Consider the following 23,084-nt stretch of genomic DNA (forward strand, 5'->3'; position numbering starts at 1 on the left):
TGAAAATTCTGCCCAAGAGAATACCAGTGCTCAAGTGGGCCAGTACAGATTCTCTCGGGAATGTGAAGAAGAGATGGGATTCGGAGCAGCAGGTTAGCTAGTGGCTGGTAACCAAAAAGAGAGGAAACAACACAAAGTGTAGCGGAACTGCATTAATACTAGGTTGCTCTTCCAGTTCTGGAAGAATCCATGCGTTCTTCTATTCCCCAGAGTTGCCCAGGTGCCTGAAAATCTTACATTTCCAGAAATAACATACAGTAATAGCACATTATAAACTGTATTAAGGTGGTTTCACATATTTATTTCATTTATTTAGTTCTCACAATAATAGACAAGGCTAGTAATGGTATCCCCACTTTACATATAAGAAAACTAAGGTAAGAAAAAGATGGGGAGAATTCACATTACTGACCATCTTCTAGAGTTTTTAATTTTCACAACTCTGTCAATTCTTCACATCTTTACAGAAGAGGGGACAAGTTCACAGTAGTTAAATAACTCGCCCAAAATTTAGCACCTAGTAAGTGCCACAACCAGGACTTGAACTTAGGTCTGCCTGATTCCAAAGTACACAAGCCACCATTCCTCACTCCACCCATAGTAGCAATCATTAACTCACAATCACAGCCCTCTTCCTCCCCTAGCCAGGATGTGGCATATAATCCTTCTCAATTCAGGAGTATGAGGAGGGTCTACAGAGCTGGTATTGTTACATGAAAACCACCCAGCATTCCTGGAATAGAAAATGACACCAAAGCCAATATTCGCTCTACTTTGCTTTGTATCCCATGTTCTGACCGACCTGACTTAACCTCTGTCTCCACAATTCATGAAGGCAAGAACCTGGTCTGTTTTGTTCAACAGTCTATCTTCACACCTAGAACAGTTTCTGGTGCATAGTAGACACTAAAAAAATATTTCTTCCATCAGTGGATATACTCTCAGATTAGCTCTGTTAAACAACTCAGTATTTAGTAATATGTAATTCTTCTTTAAGTGTACGTAGATCTTCCTTGCTTCACCTTGAGACCATTTTACTTTGTTAACTTTAAAGGAGAAATGGCAAAGGTGCTGCGTGCCGCAACTAAGACCCAGCACAGCCAAGTAAATAAATAAATATTTAATAAATAAATAAAAATAAAGGAGAAATGGCAAACTTATAACCTATTTGGCCATATTCATGAAAATCTCTTTACATCTAAGTTAACCTGGAGTTTGCTGGTCTAAAACATATTGAGAAGTTTAGTGGCCTGTAAAAGCTTAATCTTAGACTCTAAATTCACTTTTATGTGAATGCCCTTCAAATTTTTATTTCCTCAAATTAAAATACCAACTCAAAAGCAAATATACAAAATTCCATTTTTTATTACATAAAGATATCAACCATGGTTCATCTGGACATTGGTTTCCTAAGGTTTAAAATATTAGCAAGACAGTATAGAAGAAAAATGTTGGTATGTTTTACCCATATATATGAGTACCTTAAATATATATATATAACATGTGTGTGTATATATATGTGTGTATATGCATGTATTTAAGGGGCTTATATATGCTCTATATATTTAAGTAAGTTAAAAGGATATAAAAACTACAGAACCTATCAAATTTGTCTTTCAGGGAATCCCCTGGTGGCCCAGTGGTTTGGACTCCACACTTCCAATGCAAGGGGCCCAGGTTCGATCCCTGGACAGGGAACTAGGATCCCACAGCCGCACAGCGCAGCTCAAAAAAAAAACCCACAAAAAAACAGTCTGCCTTTTAAAAACTCTGACTGTGGGACTTCCCTGGTGGCACAAGAATCCACTTGCCAATGCAGGGGACACAGGTTCAATCCCTGATCCGGGAAGACTCCACATGCCACGGAGCAACAAAGCCCATGCACCACAACTACTGATTCTCCACTCTAGAGCCCGTGAGCCACAAGTACTGAGTCCACGCACCACAACTACTGAAGCCCATGCGCTCTAGGGCCTACACGCCGCAACTACTAAGCCCACGAGCTGCAACTACTGAAGCCACACGCCTAGAGCCCGTGCTCTGCAACAAGAGAAGCCACCGCAATGAGAAGCCCACACACCACAACGAAGAGTAGCCCCTGCTCACCACAACTAGAGAAAAGCCCGTGCGCAGCAACGAAGACCCAACGCAGCCAAAAATAAAATTTAAATTAAAAAAAAAAGTAGAGTAAAAACTCTGATTGTACTAGACTGTCAAATAGTATCTAGAATTTCATTTTAATGTACTCTGTTAGAACTACTCAGTGTTTTATTTCGGAACAAATATGATATTCAAAAAGAAACAATGCATATTTATATGCTACAGCTACTGAAATGGCCACACTGTACCTAAGATCAGAAAAATCAGAAAAATTCAGGGACTTCCCTGATGGTCCAGTGGTTAAGACTCCACGCTTCCACTGCAGGGGCACAGGCTCGATCCCTGGTTAGGGAACTAAGATCCTGATTGCTGCACAGGCAAAAGAAAAAAATAAACAAGTGAAAATAGATTTTTAAAAAAGAAAAAAGAAAAATTCATACTTCACTTTAAAAACATCAACTCCCTATTTAAAAAACAAAAGAAAGAAAAGTAACCACTACCAAGTATCTAGAACTGCACAAATTGCCACAGTTACTAGAATTATTACCTGTGTACGTACTTTATGTTGTTAAAAAAAGAAAGTTTAAATATAAGTTTGGGCAATCACTGTTAGTTTAGTTTTAGTCAGTTAGCTCCTGATAGCTATATGGGAAATAATCAACTGTGGGTTAGCTCCAGTACCTGGAGATGCCTCTCACTTGAAGCTTCCTCTCTCCATAGCTCAAGTAAAGGCATCTCTACTCCCCCAACCACTGGCATTCTGGGTGGCATTAAAGGGGGACAGAGAGCATCAACTAATGTCACTCTGGTTTTGTTACCTATGTTAAGATCTCCCATGTTACAGCAAATAAGGGAGAGGTGGCCAGGTAATAACCGAAGAGAAAAGTGAGTTTTATTTGATATAATTATTAAGGCTTAAAAATGATGACATATTTCACATCATGTTACAATAGAAAAAATGTCTCAGAAAAATATTAATATATATACTAGAAAAGAGTATTACAAAATGTTTTAAATGGGTCTATTCAAAGGTACATCTCTGTGCATACATCTACATCTCTCTAGCATTCCCAACTCAGTATGAAAATAATCATGGTCCCAGGAGGAGGAAAATTAGAAATACCAGCTAACTTACTGCCAGTATCATTTGGACATGGGAAAAATTCATGCCTGCCATGCACCCAAGTTGTGTGTGAATGGGTGTCTACCTGATGCCATGTGACTGGGTATCTGTCTCTACTGCATGACCCTGCCTGGTGTCCCAGGCCTGACAGAGACTACATTTCCCAAGAAACCTTGCCTTGATCTCCTACAGAAACATTAACTTACAAACAAACATCATCATAACCTTGGGGACTTCCCTGTTGGTGCGGTGGTTAAGAATCTGCCTGCCAATGCAAGGGACGTGGGTTCGAGCCCTGGTCAAGGAAGATCCGACGTGCTGCAGAGCAACTAATCCCGTGAGCCACAACTACTGGGCCTGCGTGCCACAACTATTGAAGCCCACGCACTTGGAGAGCCTGTGCTCCACAGTAAGAGAAGCCACCGCAATGAGAAGCCCGCGCAACGAAGAGTAGCCCCTGCTCACTGCAACTAGAGACAGCCTGCACAAAGCAACGAAGACCCTATGCAGCCAAAAATAAATAAATATTTTAAAATAAAAATAATAAAATAATAAAAATGAAACTGAAATACTGTATTAAAAAAAAAGAATTCCAACTAATAAATGCAGAAGGAATAAGGAAAATAGCAAATCACTATTAGAACACCAGAGTAATAATAGTTACTACAGGAAAGATCCACTTTTGGATGCTGAAATTTGCAAGCAAATTTGAGAAACAAGATACTGCACAGTCTCAAAGTATCTCCCACAAAATAAATATTTACTAATTATGAAGAGAAAAACAGTAAATTCACAGTGGATAAATCTGACAGACATCATTTTAACCAAGTGATCAAGGTTAAAATCACCAATAATAAGACATTTTAACACCAGGTACTCTTTGATATGATGCACCAAGAAGGGCACATCACGTCTGGGGTATTCTTCCCAATAATGTATAACCCCAGACTAATCATAGGAACACACCAGAAAAACCTAAATTGAGAAACATACTACAAAATATCTGACCAATATTCTTCCAAAGTGTCAAAGTCATGAAATATAAGAAAAGACTGAGGAACTTCCACAGATTGGAGAGGGAGTTATGACACCTGTATGCAATGCAGGAACCTGGATTGGATCCTGAAAAAAAAGGACATTAATAGAAAAACTAGTGAAATTGAATAAACTCTGTTGCTCAGTACACAGTATCATGCCAATGTTATATTCTTAGATTTGATAATTGTACTATGTTTATATAAAATGTTAACATTAAAGGAAGCTGAATGAATTACTTTCATAACTCTAAAATTATCTCAAAATAAGGTTGTTAAAAAAGTAACACCTCTACTTCACATCATATTCAAAAAGTAACCCAAAGTGGATCAAAGACCTAAGTGTAAAAGCTAAAACTACAAAACTCTTAGAAGAAAATATAGGAATAAATCTTTATGACCCTGGATTAGACAATGGTTTCTAAGCTATGATACCAAAAACACAAGCAACCATAAATAAATTGGACTTCATCAAAATTTAAAGCTTTTGCACTTCTAAGAACACTGCCAAGAAAGTGAAGACGAACTGCAGAATGGGAGAAAGTATCTGCAAATCATATATCTGATAAGGGTCTAGAGTACAGGATCTATAAAGAACTCTTATAATTCAACAATAAAAAGTCAAATAACCCAATGTTTAAATGGGCAAAGGATCTGATTTGAAATTTCTCCAAAAAAGATATACAAGAGGTCAATAAGCACATGAAAAGACGCTCAATGTCATTAGTTATTAGAGAAAAACAAATAAAATTACAGTAAGATACCACCTCATACCTCTAGGATGGCTGTAATCAAAAGGACAAAGTGGTAGCAAGGATATGGAGAAATTAGGAGCCTCATACATTACTGATGAAAATGTGAAAATGAAGTCACATTGGAAAACCATTTAGTAGCTTCTCATAAAATTAAACATGGAGGACTTCCCTGGTGGCAAAGTGGTTAAGAATCCGCCTGCCAATGCAGGGGACACGGGTTCAATCCCTGGTCCAGGAAGGTCCCACATACTACGGAACAACTAAGCCCGTGTGCCACAACTACTGACCCTGCTTTCTAGAGCCCATGCACCACAACTACTGAGCCCCCATGCTGCAACTACAGAAGCCTGCGAGCCTAGAGCCCGTGCTCCACAATAAGAGAAGCCACTGCAATAAGAAGCCCACGCACCGCAACAAAGGGTATCCCCGGCTCGCCGCAACTAGAGAAAGCCCGTGCACAGCAACGACGACCCACAGCAGCCAAAAAAATTAAACATGGAGTTACCATATGACCCAGCAATTTCACTCCTAGGTATTCATCCAAGAGAAGTGAAAAGCATACATCCACACAAAAACCTGTACACGAACGTTCATAACAGCATTATTCATCATAGCCAAAAAGTGGAAACAATCCAAATTTCCATCAAATGATGAATGGATATACAAAATGTGATGTATCTGGACTTCCCTGGTGGCGCAGTGGTTAAGAATGCACCTGCTAAAGTAGGGGACACGGGTTCGAACCCTGGTCTGGGAAGATCCCACATGCTGCAGAGCAACTAAGCCCGTGCACCACAACTACTGAGCCCACGTGCCGCAACTACTGAAGCCCACCCGCCTAGAGCCTGTGCTCCACAAGAGAAGCCACCGCAATGAGAAGCCCGCGCACCGCAACAAAGAGTAGCCCCCACTCACTGCAACTAGAGAAAGCCCGCGCAAAGCAACAAAGACCAACACAGCCAAAAATAAATAAATAAATAAATAAACTTATAAAAAAAAGTGATGTATCCATATAATGATATAAAACTCAACCATATAAAAGAATGAAGTACCAATACATACTACAACATGGATGAATCTTGAAAACATACTAAGTGAAAGAAGCCAGACACAAAAGGCCACATGTTGTATGATTCCATTCATATGAAATATACAGAAAAGGAGAATCCATAGAGACAAAGTAGATAAGTGGTTGCCAGGAGCTGGAGGGGAAAGGAGAATGGGTCATGACTGAAAGAGAATGTAAGGGAAATTTGGGGGCAGTAATAATATTGCTTCTTGATCTCTAGGGTCGTGACATGGTATACTCACTTTTTGAAAATTCACCAAAATACAGATTTAGAATTTGTGCACTTTTCTACATGTGTGTTACACTTCAATGAGAATGTTACTTACTTTAAAAAGTGGAAAAAATGGCCTGAAATCACAGTATCCTCAAGTCTAAGATTCCCACTTTCTCAAGATTGAAGTTAAATTACTCTACTAGAAAACTTGATCAGTTTGAAAATGGAATGGACGGTAAAGCATTTCTCAAAAAAAAGTAAAGTTTAGGTACAGTTTTCCATGTTTCACATCATTCATCACAGTAAGTACAAAAACATAAAGTACTTGTGAAAGAACTAACTAGACAGGAGAACATCCCAGATTATCTCCAGATTATATAATTTCATAACTGAATCAGAGATTAGTAATGTCCCAGATTATCTCCAGATTATATAATTTCATAACTGAGTCAGAGATTAGTAACACCAATTAGATTGTAGAATCTGGGAGCCTAAGAAGCTCAAGAGGTCACTAAGGTTTTAAACCTCAAATCATAGAACTACATCAAGCTACCACGAAGTGCTACTATTTCACAAGGAAATTTAAAGGCCATTATTAGTACCCTGCAAATCCTATCCTATCATTCACTGTTGAATGGTCTACCTTCCATGCTAGACTGCAAACTCAATGAGGAAGGGATAATCAAGGCTTTATCTCCAGAACATACCATTGTCTGGATATGGTAGTTGTCCAGTAAATATCTGAATAGATGGCTCAATGAGACAGTATAGCAGCATGCAGTTATACACACCCATTTCAATTAAAACAGTGAACATGCTGAGGATCAAATACTGAGGCTATGGGTCACCCAGAAGAGAGGAAGAAACACGAAAACCTTTCACACAACTGCCTTTATCCTTCTCAGAAAAATAAACAGAAACTTTGCTAAGATAAAGAAAACTGTGCTGACTACTCCAGGTTCCACCCTGTTAGGGGTTAAGGGGGAATAAATAGGCATTGGCTCAACAAAAAACAGAAGTGGGAAAAAAAGGGGAGTCAATTCTGCTACCTGCTCTTTTAAAAACGGCGTAAGTTTGCCTTCACCCCAAAGCAGGAATTTATCTTCAATTTGTTAGAAAAAAAGTAGGGGGGGATCAGTAATGAAATGATTATAAATTGTCCTGCTTTTTATAGATAATTTAACTGGCCTGAAATTCTTTTCACCAAAGAGGTGAAATACAAACTATGTACATATACATATATGTATGTACATATGTATGTACATACAAATAGGCTATGTCATAGATTATCAGCAAAGTGAAACCTAATAAACTTGATTCCCAGAAAGTGCTTTAAGTACTTGTGACTGACACAAGTTTAGCTTGGATGATTCACATCCAAAGCTGTGTGTTTTTATAAATAAATTTAAGGCAAAATAATAGGAGTGAGGGAATAGCCAAGATAGGCCCACACTGATTATTGAATGTGCAAGGACACGAATTATAAAAAAGGGGCTAGGGACTTCCCTGGTGACGCAGTGGTTAAGAATCCACCTGTCGGGTTTCCCTGGTGGCGCAGTGGTTGAGAGTCCGCCTGCCGATGCAGGGGACACGGGTTCGTGCCCCGGTCCGGGAAGATACCACATGCCGCAGAGCGGCTGGACCCGAGCCATGGTCGCTGAGCCTGCGTGTCCGGAGCCTGTGCTCCGCAACGGGATAGGCCACAATAGTAAGAGGCCCGCGTACAGCAAAAAAAAAAAAAAAAGAATCCACCTGTCAATTCAGGGGACACGGGTTCGATCCCTGATCCAGTAAGCTTTCACATGCCACGGAGCAATTAAGCCTGTGCGCCACAACTACTGAGCCTGTGCTCTAGAGCCCACGTGCCACAACTACTGAGCCCGCGTGTCACAACTACTGAAGCCCGAACTCCTAGAGCCAGTGCTCCGCAACAAGAGAAGCCACTGCAATGAGAAGACCGCGCACCGCAACAAAGAGTAGCCCCCGCTCGCCGCAACTAGAGAAATCCCGCGTGCAGCAACGAAGACCCAATGCAGCCAAAAATAAAAAAATAAAACAAAATTTTTAAAATATTTTTAAAAAGGGTAGCTAACATATTGGGTATGCATTAAATGAGAGAAATTAATTTTTACATGCTTTATCTCACTTAGTACCTCCAACAACGCTCAGGATATTATTTTGCCATTTTATAATTGAGGAAAATGAGACACAGAGAACTGAAGAAACTGGTCAAAACTCGGACAATTAGCATATGTTCAACACCCCAAAGCTTGTACTCTTTTCACTAGATTGATATTCTGTCCAAAAAGTTGATAGGTCATAGCCTTCAACAGGGGGAAAGCCACCAATGATTTCTCGATTCTTATAAAATTGGGGTGGGGGCTGGAGAGGTTCAAGAGGTAATCTCAAATTACAGATGTGTCACCTCCCATGATGTTCTGTGAGTTCCGTAAATTCACATGATTTAAAGGCCCTCAAAAAATGAAGACCATCTCTAAGGAAGTGTGTACAGGTGGCAAACAACTCTTCACACTATGAAGAAAAAAAGAAACTACTAAATATCCAAACTAGGGAAAATGGTTAAATAAATTGTGGTCCATAAAAGAATATTTATGAGGACTCTTTAACGATATGGCAAATTGTGAGAATGCTTATCAGTAATGGCAGACTCTTACAGCAGACCTATTTGGGGGACTGCTGCCCAGACCATGCTTTCAAGTGTCCCCTCCTTTTGCAGGGGTGAGCCTAAGTGGCCACTACAGTTACTGAAACACTGTCTCCTTACCGCAACTGACTGAACAAAAGGGAGCACCTGACCCATGCTGAACCAGTCAGATACTCTAGTATTCGAATTAAGCTTCTGCCTGGTTCCAGAATACAAAAGTATAAGTTTGGCTAATATCAGTACCGTGGAAATCCAAAGTCAAGTGAAATGGGGGAGCAGATATTGAGACCCTTGCAGAGGAAATCAGCCTCAGCACAGAGAAAAGAACAGACATGCAAAGAGAAGCAAAGACAAAAGACCACACAGCTCCACAGAGACAAAGGCAAAAGCCTGGGGCTTTCCAAATCCCATGAGGTTCAACCCTGCTTCCTGCAACTGGTTCCAAAAGATTCCTTACAATCAATTTCTCTTCACTTAAATTTATTTGAGAGGATTTCTGTTCTTAACAATCAAACTAATCCTTGACAGATACAAAATTATATAAAGAAAAAAAGCATTAACAAAAATGCCAAGTATTAATCTCTTAATATAATTATGAGTGATGTTTTCTAGTGTTTATAATTCCCTTTCTTGCCAAGTTTTCAACAATGAACATATTATTACTCAATGAGGAAAAAAAAAAACTGGAATGAGGCAATTCTGGATTCAGATAATTAATTAAGGCTTTATTATAAAATCAGGTAATTTCACAGAGCTGGAAGTGACAAAGAGTATATAAAATTCAGAGGATTTCAAACCTTGTTCCAGAGGACCCTTAATGTCACTGTGGTGATGCCAGAGCCATCTCAGGGGAAAAGAAAGAAGCTGAGCACACCTCCTGTAGTCAACACCTTTTGCAGCCTCTTCCCAGCTCAAAAGACCCCCTTTACTGTCCTCTTCTTCTAGGACAGGGTTCCCAACAGACATTTTATGCAACACAGACCACTCCTCCAACCACTCAGGTCTTCAGCTGATTATAGCAGAGTGAGAAACTGCTCCAAACAAGGCCTGAGTACCTTCCTTCGGTGTCTGGAATGAGAATGACATTCACTCTCTTCGTTGAAGTGGCCGAAAAGGGCAACTTCGCCATAAAGATCACAGAAGCAGAGAAGTTAGTTTAAAGGAGAGCATGAAGCATGAACAAAATCCATAAAACAAGAGCATAAACAAGAGACTTCCCTGGTCCTGGGCTCTAGCCATTTTCTGGAAGTCCTTCTAGGTTTGTACCTTGGACATCTTGAAACACCTCTGTGGCCTTACAGCAAATGTGCCTTTTCTCCTTCAGCTATAGCTTAATTTCTGTCGTCCACAACCAAATATATACACACAGGCCCCATTTCAACCAGATTAGCCACTGAGGTACATCTGATTCTCATCTACCCAGAAAAAAAGTTCCCCTACTTTAAAAAGCATACTAATTCGGGCTTCCCTGGTGGCACAGTGGTTGAGAGTCTGCCTGCCAATGCAGGGGGCACGGGTTTGTGCCCCAGTCCGGGAAGATCCCACATGCTGCGGAGCGGCTGGGCCCGTGAGCCATGGCCGCTGAGTTTGCGCGTCCAGAGCCTGTGCTCCGCAACGGGAGAGGTCACAGCAGTGAGAGGCCACAGCAGTGAGAGGCCCGCGTACCGCCAAAAAAAAAAGAATGCTGATTCTAGTACTTCAACTTCATTTTTCTAGTGAGAAAACTAAGGTCCGAAGGCCTCATCTTCACAAAGCAAAAGTTAGGGGTTCTCTTCATTGAAAATGAAAAAGAATTTCAGTGCTTCCCAAATACAGACTTACCTAGGTCTTACTGAGTCCAAGGCACTGTTCCAAATGCTTCATCAACATTAACTTACCTAACCCTCACAACAGTGCCATGATATAGGCACTGTTATCCTGTCACAGAGGAGTGTGAGGCTCAGATGAGCTAAGTAACGTACCCCAAGTCACACAGATTCAAGCCTAGGCAGTCTAGCTCTAGGGTCTGAGTTCTTGGTCAATTCTACATTATCTCTTTAGTAGGGATTTAAGCTTAAATAAGTGGCATTGTTTATGCATTTAAAATTTGCAACTGGTACTTTCTATCATAGCAGAACTGACTTCTTAAGTCTCTCGCAAGCCTAAGACTAAATGACTGCATTTCTGATAACACAACTGCGTTGGAGGATATACTGTCCAAACTTAGTTTTTAACCTATTTAACTTCCCTTCTGAATCCCTATGGTTGTGCATTATAGGAAGTAGGGTGGGGCTATTACGTCATTTCTCCAAAACAATTCTATATTTACCTTCTTGCCCCATTACAGCCACCCCTCCTGTCCATTTTTGGCCTGGATATGGCCATATTACAAAAGTGAAATATATTTTCAACTATTTTGTTATATTAATTATTAATTTGTATTCCTTTTTCTTCATTTTAAAAGTGGGAATATTCTACATTCCTCAGGAAAACAAAACAAAATTAAATTGTGTTCCCTCTCAATGTGTTTATCTTTCTCGGGATCCTTTATTAGGGAATCTTCCCCACCCTCACCCTACACTTTCTAAAATCAGTGATTCTTAACCTGAGGACAATGCAACAGAATCTCCATAAATGACCCCCAGATAGTCAATGAAAGCATATACATGATTTTGTATTACCATTTTCCTTAGGGAGAGAGTTCATGAAGTTCATAACTTATCTGCATTCTGGACCTTTTAAAAATGTGAAGATGGGCTTCCCTGGTGGCGCAGTGGTTGGGAGTCCGCCTGCCGATGCAGGGGACGCGGGTTCGTGCCCCGGTCCGGGAGGATCCCACATGCCGTGGAGCGGCTGGGCCCGTGAGCCATGGCCGCTGAGCCTGCGCGTTGCTCCGCAACGGGAGAGGCCACAACAGTGAGAGGCCCGTGTACCGCAAAAAAAAAAAAAAAAAAAAAAAAATGTGAATAACCAAAGACCTAAAGAAAACTCTGTGCAATAGCATATACTATGGGAAATGAAATTCAAAATAGTCTCAGTGATTCACATTTTTGTAGCACCTCAATACTTGCTAAGTATTGTTTATTAGGTCAGAAAAAAACATACACGTTATAAAGCATGCCCAAAGGGTCAGAGTCCAAAAGGATCTCCTTTAACTATTCAAAAATATAATCGACTACAACAACTCAATCCTATGCTTTCTGATTAAATCGTATTTTGCTATACATATAGCTTCAGGTTAATATGTCAGTGTAAATGATAGATGACATAAATCTCTTCTTCACAGTCTTTGGGAACTGTTGTTTCCATCTCAAAGTACTGTTCATGAATTCACTCACTCTATCAATTTTTTATTGAACACTGTCACGTGCCAGGCACTGCATTTAGCCCTATCTGCTGGTGTGATTAATTCTTGGTTCTCCTCTAAATTGTAGTCTTACTCTATAAATATAGGTTAGAGTATATCTTTCATATACGTCTGCTCAGCAACCAAGATAATGCCTAAATCTTAGTGGAAACAAAGTGTATTGAGCTGTGTAATGATAAAACACAGAGAAGACAGGCTGAATACACACTCCACATTAAGAAACACCTCCCTGGCCAATTTTCATAGCCCACTCATGCCACTAAAGTCAGAATGAGATGATTCATTAAAATCTGTCATTGCCACCAAAACAAACAAAAAAATCTTCTAAACGTAGGTCCTTCTGACTCTACGTTTTTCTTGGCTACATAAAGACAAGCAATCTCTTATGCTACAAAAGGAACCCTAAATAATGTCAAGATTACAAAGCCTTTCAACAAGGCGCTATAAAAATGGAAAACTTGACAAATTCACAAGCGAACGATTTTCCTTACGTTCATCTTGCTATTAGCTTTCAGGCCGTCTCATAAGCAACATCAAGATATAACAGAGATGAGAAACAAAAGGAGGAAAAGGAGAAAACCCCTGCTGAGACAAGCATTTCGGCTCAGGCTAAGTGGAATGTTCTGAGAGTCGCTGCAAACGACCAAAACAATCCATGAGTCTAAAAAAAGTTGGCTGTGTGAGGTCTGGCTAGTTCACCATATGTCAGGGGCATTGTTTGCTTCTTGAAAAAGTCCCAAACATCCTGCCTGCTGTCTTCTCCGGGTGCCGCTAACCATTCTAGTTATTCCTGTGACACCGGGTTAAAAAAAAAAAAAAAAGAAAAGAAAACAGGGCCATCAACAAGTATTTAGGAGGGGACTAGAGAGAACTTTTCACCCTTAGCCACAGCCCACGATCCTCCCACGGGAACTGCCTCTGGACCGCAGCCCGGCAGACGGCGGAGGGGCTGCCGGCCACGCCCGGATGCGCAGCAGGCAGGGTCCAGGCCGGTCGGCCCGCGGGCCACAAGCTCTGCTGGGGCTGACCCAGCGCGGGGACCGGGACGGGGCGCGGGGGCCAGGTGCGGCCGGGCCTCACCTCCACGGCTTGGCCCAGCTCCAGGTCGAAGCCCACCACACACACGCAATGCAGCCAGGCTGAGAAGCCGTCCCAGCGCAGCAGGCCCCGGCTGCGGCCCTCGTCCTCTTCAACGTCCTCTGGCGCGTCTCCCGCCGCCACCACGGCCGGCGCCTCGCGTTCCTCGTCCGCTGCCCCCGCCTGACCCAGCGGCCAGCGGGAGCCGGGCCCCGAGCCTGCCAGGCCCCGCAGAGCCATCCGCCGCCCCCTGGCTGTTTGCGCCGCCTCCACTGCGGACCGCGCTACAGAGCGCGCTCGGCTCCGCGCAGACGCAGCCACAGCTGCCGCAGCCGCGGGGGACGGGCTCAGCCGGGGCGGGGCCGCGGCCCATGTGACCCTGGGAGCCCGGCTCTGCATGGGTCTTCCTGTACCGGCCTCCTGGAGTAAAAGACGTCGCGCAGGCCCTTGACTGGGCTTGTGAAGCCGCCTTGCTTTAAAGCTCTTCAAGACTGAAGCAGTGAATCCTGGAATCCTCCTTCGCAGTCCAACGACCAAGGAATGAATTATTCTTGGAATGACACCGTTCATAATTATAAGGTATTATCAAATTGTTAGAACATAATGGTAACGGTGGCTAACATTTATTGAGCACTTACTTTGTGCCAGATGATATGCCAAGTAAGTATTTGCAAATATTACTTCATTGAATCTAGTAGGTAGTCATCATTGTATATTTCTTCTCAGGTAAACTGAGGTTCTGAGAGGTTATGTGACTAGCCAAGCAAGTATTAAAACTCTGATGCAGGCTTACAGTTCACTCAGGCAATCTGTTGACAGAGATCTGTGCCTTCATTCAGCAGCCCCCTCTCCACCAAGCCCCCTCCCACCTTTCTTGGCCTGGTTGCCTGTGACTCACTCAGCACTCATCCATCGCCAGACCTTTCTGGAACACCTCTACAACAACCTGAGGATCACTTTCTCTCAGCAGAGGTCTAGTCTCAGGCAGCTTAGTATTCTTGGAGATCGACGTTGGGCTGGGCACCCAGGAGGCACTTAGTCTATTGAATTGTTACTGATTATGGGTCCAGCGTGGTGCTACAGACTAGGATTTATTTAGCACCTACTGTGCTGAGCATAAACTGAAAAGTGGAAGTAAATCAGAAACACACAATAATGCCCCAATAGAAAAGTGAGTAAAAGACAATGAATAATAACTCACAATAAACGTGTTTTTAAAAAACAGCACAGTATTCATGCTTTTACACACATTATCTTACCTAATCCTCCCAACAGCCAAAAAGGTAGGTCCTATTCTTCCCATTTTACAGATAAGGGCCCTGAGGCTCCATGAGATGATGATAATGTCACAGCCAGTAGGTGGCAAAACAAAGACTTAAGCCCACATCTCTCTCACTGAACCTGAGCTCCTAAGCGTTTTGCTGCACCACCCAGTCAAATCTACCCTGTCTGACAAGCATTGTTCTGTCCACATCCATAGGATTTTTATTTGAAGTAAGTGTTAGCATCTCTCTTTTCAAGGAGAGGGTCAAGCATTCTCAGACATCAGTAGCGATGTTTGCAAGAGTCTTTCTTTAGGACATAAGATGAACTAGAGACAGCATTAAAGTTAAGAGGCCAATTCTTTGCCCGAAGCTATCTGCCCTCCTACTCCAGAGAACCACTGTAGTTAGAGAGAAAAAATATATTCTGCATTTAAGTAAGTCTCTAGACCTGTTCTTAGGAAAGAACAGTAACAGTTTTTAGTATTGAAAACAGTATGAGAAAGAGCACTAGACAAGTGCTAGTGGATTTTGGATTTTAGCACCCGCTCCATCCACAATCATGGTAGGCAAGCTGCTCAACGACCCCGTTTCTGCATTGGTAAAATAGGAATGATCATTCTGGTCTACTTACATAACTGATTATGGGGAAGAGCCAAGCTATTGCAACGTACACGTTTTACTGGACACTACCTCATTATTAATGATTAATGAGCTTTAAACACCAGTTGTTCCACAGGACTGCTTCTTTGACATGTGGACAGACTGCCATTCCCTGAAATGCTGCTTTATAATTTTGGATTAAGAGTAATCTTTTCAAAATGTAATATCCTGAAAACTATTAAGAGGACCATAAGTTTGATGAGAAAGAAAGCAAACCAGGGCTTTAAAGAATCTTAAAAGAGAAAAACAAAATCATTCCATCTGCTTCGAAAATAACAAACAAACACTACTACACAAATCTTTATACACAAAACACGACAACCACGAGGGAAAAGAGAAAGTTCCTATGACTTTTTTTCCTTCCATCCTCATAACTTTGATATTTGACCTTAGAGTCAATTTTAGCATAGTTTCTATTGTTAATACTTGTATGAGATCTGAGGCAAAAAGGTACTAACACTTCTTTCCTTCTTGAGGTTCTGTCATTAGAACCTTTGAATCTGTAAGGATCTTAGATCAGTTTGTCTCTCCAAACCTCCCATCCTATTCGTGAATCTTCTGGTGTTTGGTCAGCCAGTCACCATTCTAACACCCCTTGTTAAGGTAAAGTCACTACCTTGCAAAGCTCCTATTTTCTGGATGTTCGTAAGGGCTAGAAAATTCTTCCTTTTATGGAGACAAGATCAACCGCTTTGTAATGTACACCCATTGGTCTAAGTTGTGCTTGCTGAGATTATACGGAAGAGTTCAACTCTTCTACATGATAGCCCTGCGAGTATTTGGAAGTGGTTATCCCACATCCTTATGCCTCTAGTTTCCAGGGTGAACTACCCCAGTTCCTCTAACTGTTCCTCAAAGGATGTAGTTTCTAGGCCATTCATCATCCTGTTGCCCAACTTGGGTGTACTCCAACTTGTCAACATCACTTTTAAAATGCTGTGCCCAGGAGGAAACACCATCCTCCAGGTGTGGTCTGACCACTGCAGAGTGTACTCTGGGACTATTACCTTACTTGTCCCAGCCACAGCCTTCGATTAATGCTGGTTCAGATCACATTGGCTAGTTTTGGCAGCTAGGTCACATCACTGGCTCAGGTTGCTTTTACTGTCAACTAAAGCCCTGGGTCTTTTTTCATGTGAGGAGCACTTAAGTCAGGGTAGGCTGCTATAGCCAAGAGCGTGACTGGATTCACGGCTCTGCTGATCTTCTACTATTACCAGCAATACTGAGAGCAGGATTAAAAACATTCCATACTTCCCTATTCACCCGTAACCAAACTCCTGGCATTTCAGCAATTTTCATAGTTGAAGAAGAAGAAAGATAAAAGGAAAGGGTGAGCTGTAGATAATGGTGTGAATTGCAATGCCAAGGTCTCTGGACTTAGTTTTACCAAAAGGACCTGAAGGGAATCCAAATGTCCTGGATATCCACCTACTTGGGCAGCCAGAGGACTTCCTCTTGCTCCTGAGCTAAATGCTGCTGCAGCTGCTCGGGCAAGAAAATAGAGAGAATATAGGGGTTCAAGTGCCAATGTGTTATCAGTAGAGAACTGAGTTTACTGCCACATGACTCAGAGACAAGATGCTCAAATGCACGTTTTGAAGGGAGGATCCAGGCAAAGAAGACAAAATATACTGTTAGGTGTTTCCTAAATAGTACTTGTGAAAGCTTTAAAAAAAGAAGATGAAGAGCTTTGGTTTTTCATTTTTACGTTCCTAATATCTATACATGTGACAGGTACTCAGTAAATATTTACTGAATGAATGAAAACACTAAAAAAATCTTTAATTGCTCTTCTCCTATTTTACAAAAATTTCCTTTCATGGTCAGTTGTATGAATACGTGAAAAGTCAACATAAAAATGTTTCTTAAATGTAGTTCACTCTTAGCTTATGAAAAGTAAACATAGTAACACCTCACTTTATTTGAAGGTTACTTTACCAACTGTTTGACCCAGTTAGTACCAGGAGGTAGGTTTAAAAGGCTCACTACGAAATGCCAAACAGAAAGGATAACCAGTGAAGTTCATGCTCTTTAATCAGAGAGATGTGAGGCTTTTACTCATAAATTATTTTGACTAAATCTACACATAATTCTAGTAGATGTGCTAGTCTGGTTTCCCAGACTAAGCAGCAAATAAGAGTGAAGAGGCTGCTTGAGGCTGAGGATGAGAAGAGCAGGAAGCAAAAACCTACAGTTAACAGAATGGAAGGAAAAGGAAGAAAGAAGTCAGAAAACAAATTCAGAAAGACACACAGTAAACTATTAATGGTGGTTGCCCCATGGGGAATAGAAGCGCTGGGGAAAAGAAGTGCTGATGAATAGAAATAAGGAGCTTTGCTTTTTATCTTACACAATTCTGTATTGTTTTAGTTATTTGGAGAGGGCATGTATTGCTTTTGTAACTAAACACTGAGAGATAACAAGAGAGGGCTTCCCTGGTGGCGCAGTGGTTAAGAATCCACCTCCCACTGCAAGGGATACGGGTTCGAGCACGGGTCGGGGAAGATCCCACCTGCCGCGGAGCAACTAAGCCCGTGCGCCACAACTACTGCTCCTGCACTCTAGAGCCCATGAGCCACAACTACTGAGCCCGCGCGCCTAGAGCCTATGCTTCGCAACAGGAGAAGCCACCACAATGAGAAGCCTGTGCACCGCAACGAAGAGTAGCCCCCGCTTGCCGCGCACAACAACAAAGACCCAAAGCAGCCAAAAATAAATAAAATAAATAAATTTTTAAAAAAGAGAGAGTCCTACTGTCCAAGAGTGTGATAGAGTTGCTTATAATAGTGAAGAATTGGAAACTACTAAATGTCTAACAAGGGGAGATTGACTGAAAAATGCCATTCAATAGACTATTCAGCAGTCATTAAAAATGTCATATAAAGATGTTAAAAAAAAGTCATAAAAGAATATTTTGTAGCAAAGAAATGTTCAAATTATATATTTTAAGTAGAAAAAGGTAGGTCACAAAATATAATGAATGATCCTGTTTGTATAGACTATCTAAAAAAAAAAAAAGACACTGGAGTTGATAAAAAAATATCCTGACTTAGGAGAAATTTTTTGCTTAGAATTAAACATTTCTTTTTTTTCATCTGTGTAATATCTATTTAACTAAAAGCTTTCTTTATATATATATTTATATAATAAGAAAACAACTGAAACAGAAAGGAAAGGAATTAAATCACAATGTTTTCACTAATATCTTTGTGGCAGAAATTGCTATGCCACTGTGATGATTAATTTTATGTGTCAACTTGACTGGGCCATGGACTACCCAGATATTTGGTTAAATATTATTCTGGTGTGTATATGAGGGTGATTCTAGATGAGATTAACATTTAAATTGCTGGACTTGAGTAAGGCAGCTTGTCCTCCCCAGTGTAGGTGGGCCTCATCCAATCCATTGGAGACATAATAGAACAAGAAAGGCTGAATAAAGGAGAATTCCCTCTCTGCCTGACTGTCTTAGAGCTGGGACAACAGTCTTCTCTTGCCTTAGGTAAGACTCAGACTCAAACTGGAACTTACACCATCCCCTCTCCTTGTTCTCAGACCTTTGAACACAGACAGGAACTATACCATTGCCTCTCCTGGGTCTCCAGCTTGCCTTTGCCGATCATGGGATTTCTCAGCCTACACAACCGCATGAGCCAATTCCATATAATAAGTCTCTCCCTCTCCCTCTCTCTCTGTATATGTATCTCAGTCCTACTGGTTCTTTTTCTCTGGAAGCTAATTAATACAGATTTTGGTACTGAGAGTGAGGTGCTACCGTAACAAATACCTGAAAATATTGAAGTGGCTTTGAATTGGACAAGGGGTTGAGGCTGGAGGAGTTTGGAGGTGCCTGCTAGAAATATGGCCATTAAGGGCAATGATTTTGGTGAGGACTCACAAAGAAAAGGGGAGAACTGGAGGGAGAGCTTCCCTCTTTTTAGAGAATATGTAAATCATCAGTAGAATGTTAGTATATATATGGGTGGTAAAGGCTATTCTGGTGAGATCTCAGATGGAAATGAGGAACATGTTATTGGACAATGGAGAAAAGGTGCTCCTTGTTATAAAGTGGCAAAAGAACTTGGCTGAACTATATTCTAGTGTTTTGTGGAAGGAAAAACTTGCAAGCTATGAAACTGGATAGTTAACCGAGGAAATTTCTAAGCAAAGTGATGAAGAAGCAGTTTGGTTCCTTCTGGCCACTTAGCATTAAACGCAAAAGAGAGAAATGAGTCAAAACAATGAATTGTTGACAAAAAATGAACTAGAACTTTAAAATTCGGAAAATTCTCACCCTGTTTATAGTGGGTGTGAGCCACAGCCCTAATCAGCCACCCCAGCACAGAAGGAAGGCTGTCAGACTTCTTAGACCCCACAGAACTGGACTGTGGAGCTAGGCAGCTGCAAACGTGTGCTGTTCTTCAAGGCAAAGGAGGAATGACCACAAAGGTGATTCAGAGATCATCGGGGCTGCCTCCTCAGTTTCAAGGGTTGGGGTGATCTGTTGCTTCCGATTCGCTGGGCCAGACTGCAGCCACCTGGAGCTTGGGGGGTGGGGCCCCCCACCTGGCATAGCTACAGAGGTGGGATCACCCCATTGGGTCTGGAAAGCAGAGCATCGAACCAAAGAGGATTATTCTCAGGCCTCAAGATCTAATATTATTTACCTTATGAGGTTTTGGAATTACTTGGGATCTGATACCCTCTTCTTCCTTACAATTTCTCCCTTTTGCAACAGTAAAGTCTACCCTGTACCTGTCTCACCATTGTATTCTGGAGCACATAACTTACCTGGTCTCACAGGTTCACAGCTAGAGAGGAATTTTGCCTCAGGATGAATCATACCTCGTGTCTCACCCATATCTGGTTTAAATGAGATTTTGAACTGTAGACTTTAAAGTTGATACTAGAATGAGTTAAGACTTTGGGGGCCATTAGGAGTAAATGAATGTATTTTGTATGCAAGAGGGATGTAAATTTTTTGGGGGGGTTGTCAGGGGTGGAATGTTATGGGCTGAATATTCATATGCTGAAGCTCTAACCCCCTATGTGATGGTATTTGGAGCTGGAAGATAATTAGGTTTATATGAGGTCATGATAGTGGGGCCCCTTGATATGATTAATGTCCTTGTAAGAAGAAACTAGACCTCTCTCTCTGCCATGTGAGGACACAGCAAGAAGAGGGCCATTTGGAGGAGTGCCCTCTTCAGGGAGCTGAGTTAGCCAGCACCAGAACTATGAGAAGGAAATATCTATTGTTTGTCACCCAGTTTGTGTTGCTTTGTTATAGCAGCTCCCGCTGACTGAGACAGCCCCCCAATATCCATTATCCCCCTTTTCCTTAGTAATGCAGGCTGGTTTAATTTGGAGTGGCACTGAGCCCAACTAAAAGACTACATTTCTCAAGCTTCACAGAAGATATATGTGACCATGTGATGTATGCAAGAGTATTGATTAGAACATCTGGTTATACTCTTTAAAAAGTACACAGGAAGGGCTTCCCTGGTGGCGCAGTGGTTGAGAGCCCGCCTGCCGATGCAGAGGACATGGGTTCATGCCCCGGTCCAGGAAGATCCCACATGCCACGGAGCAGCTGGGCCTGTGAGCCATGGCCGCTGAGCCTGCGCGTCCGGAGCCTGTGCTCCGCAATGGGAGAGGCCACAGCAGTGAGAGGCCCGCGTACCGCAAAAAAAAAAAAAAAAAGTACACAGGAAAAAAGAAAAATATATGTTTATATAGCAGGCAGTTCTTGCCCTTTTGTACTCCTCTGCTTCCTCCTACTGCCACCCTGGGCATGAAGCCCAAAATTGCAGCAGCCATTCTGGGACCATGAAGAAAATATCAAGAGACTCACATCCATAAGTCACCAAACCAATACCAGTAACAACCTACCTCTGAACGTCAAAATTAACCCTTATCTGTTCAAGGCACTATAGTTAGATCTGTCATTTGCAGCCAGATGTGATTCATAACTGACATGAGTCAGCTTTTGTATTAAAGCTTTTACAGTGTACAAACCTACATCAGAAAGCTTTAGAAGTTAAATGCTAGAAACAAGTTTGTGTATAGAGTTGATTCTCAGTTCATTACTTTTATATAAAAACAGAATTAAAAATAATTTGTTTTGCAGAGCTAGGATTTGTTTTTTTGTTTTTGTTTTTGTTTTTTTGCAGTATGCGGGCCTCTCACTGTTGTGGCCTCTCCCATTGTGGAGCACAGGCTCCGGACGCGCAGGCTCAGTGGCCATGGCTCACGGGCCCAGCCGCTCCGCGGCATGTGGGATCTTCCCAGACAGGGGCACGAACCCATGTCCCCTGAATCAGCAGGCCGACTCTCAACCACTGCGCCACCAGGGAAGCCCTAGGATTTGTTTTTTGTTGTGAATTCCCACTGCTCCTACTTGGCTATCACTCATTGCATCTTCTGCTTAAGAGTCCCCAGTTTTCTGGGAATCCCCTGGTGGTTAGGACTCCGCGCTTTTCACTGCGAGTTCGATCCCTGGTCGGGGAACTAAGATCCTGCAAGCCGCGTGGCACGGCCAAAAAAAACGCAAAAAGAGTCCCCAGTTTCCCAACAGGAAGCCACCCCATGATCATTCTCAGTCCATGAGGTTCAGGAGGAGGTAAATGCTACCCCTGAACTGCAGTGTGGGCATACAACCCTATCCTAGCTAATCAGTGTATTCCATAGACCTAGAACAATGATGAATGCAGGCACATCTCCATGTGTGACTCATTTAAATGATGCAGCTCAACTCTGGGAGGCATTAGAACTGCTCTGAAAGAGGCACTGTCCTAACACCAGGATTACTGAGAGGATAGCTTGGAGCTGTTAGCAGCCTTACCACCATAAATGAAGAAATGGCCCTAGAGATCCATTTGACCGTAGATTTAGCCAAGCCTGAACTTTTCAGATATATAAGTCAAATAAATTTTCCTTTTTGGTTGAACTAGTTTGAGCTAGCTCTTCTAACATTTGCAAGCACATGGTAAATAATCCTGATTCATTACGTTAGCCTTTTATCACATCGAGTTGCTCATAGGAAATCTTCCCTGAGAATTTATTTGCCAAAAAAGCAGTATAATAGTATACTAACATAATACATTGCTTCTGGGTTTTTATATTATAAAATAATCCACAACTTATTTTTAATTGGACAAAACAGGGAGAAATACTATTACTATAATATAATCATTATCACCTAGCTAAAGGATATTTATCTCTACAAAATTATGAAGCAACTATCACTGAAAAATAATCTTCAAAAAAAGATAGCTCAGGGCTTCCCTGGTGGCGCAGTGATTGAGAGTCCGCCTGCCGATGCGGGGGACGTGGGTTCGTACCCCGGTCCGGGAGGATCCCACATGCTGTGGAGCGGCTGGACCCGTGAGCCATGGTCGCTGGGCCTGTGCTTCCGGAGCCTGTGCTCCGCAATGGGAGAGGCTGCAGCAGTGAGAGGCCCGCGTGCCACACACACACAAAAAAAGATAGCTCAACTCATTCTCCCTTCCTTCCTTCAAATATTTAACTTATAAAAGCTATAGTCTTAAATTGTGAGGGATAGCAAACTGAATGTGATGTTTTCTAGGACTGTACAATTTAGCAGAGCAGACAAAACATGAATGCTAATAACCGTTTTACACCATTTTCTAAGAATTAGAGAATAATAAGAGAAGTATCTAGAGGAGGTTAAAAAAAACCCACAAAAAACCATGATTCTGTCATATTATTAGAGCTGTTAGAGTTCTTAAAAATCCAACAATTCTTTCAGCA

The 23,084-nt window shown here is 41.8% G+C and overlaps 1 protein-coding gene and 1 long non-coding RNA gene across 3 annotated transcripts in view; one reads left to right on the forward strand and one right to left on the reverse strand.

Annotated features, from left to right (window-relative positions):
- Positions 1-13,623, reverse strand: part of DENND6A (DENN domain containing 6A) — a gene marked incomplete at its 5' end in the record, with an annotated part of 51,891 nt that extends 38,268 nt beyond the window's left edge. The window contains one exon of one of the 2 annotated variants that reach the window (XM_082662767.1): positions 13,387-13,623. In XM_082662767.1, coding sequence (XP_082518893.1) covers positions 13,387-13,623 — 237 coding nt within the window. The remainder of the gene's footprint in view (positions 1-13,386) is intronic. The other variant, XM_082662768.1, reaches the window with a different exon arrangement.
- A 141-nt stretch (positions 13,624-13,764) lies between these two features.
- LOC309828342 overlaps positions 13,765-23,084 on the forward strand; it is a 38,704-nt gene continuing 29,384 nt past the window's right edge. Inside the window, exon 1 of the long non-coding RNA XR_014297305.1 lies at positions 13,765-13,962. This is a non-coding gene — a long non-coding RNA (uncharacterized lncRNA). The remainder of the gene's footprint in view (positions 13,963-23,084) is intronic.

This window comes from Grampus griseus (genome assembly GCF_964374135.1).
Source record: "Grampus griseus genome assembly, chromosome: 10".
Taxonomy (NCBI): domain Eukaryota; kingdom Metazoa; phylum Chordata; class Mammalia; order Artiodactyla; family Delphinidae; genus Grampus; species Grampus griseus.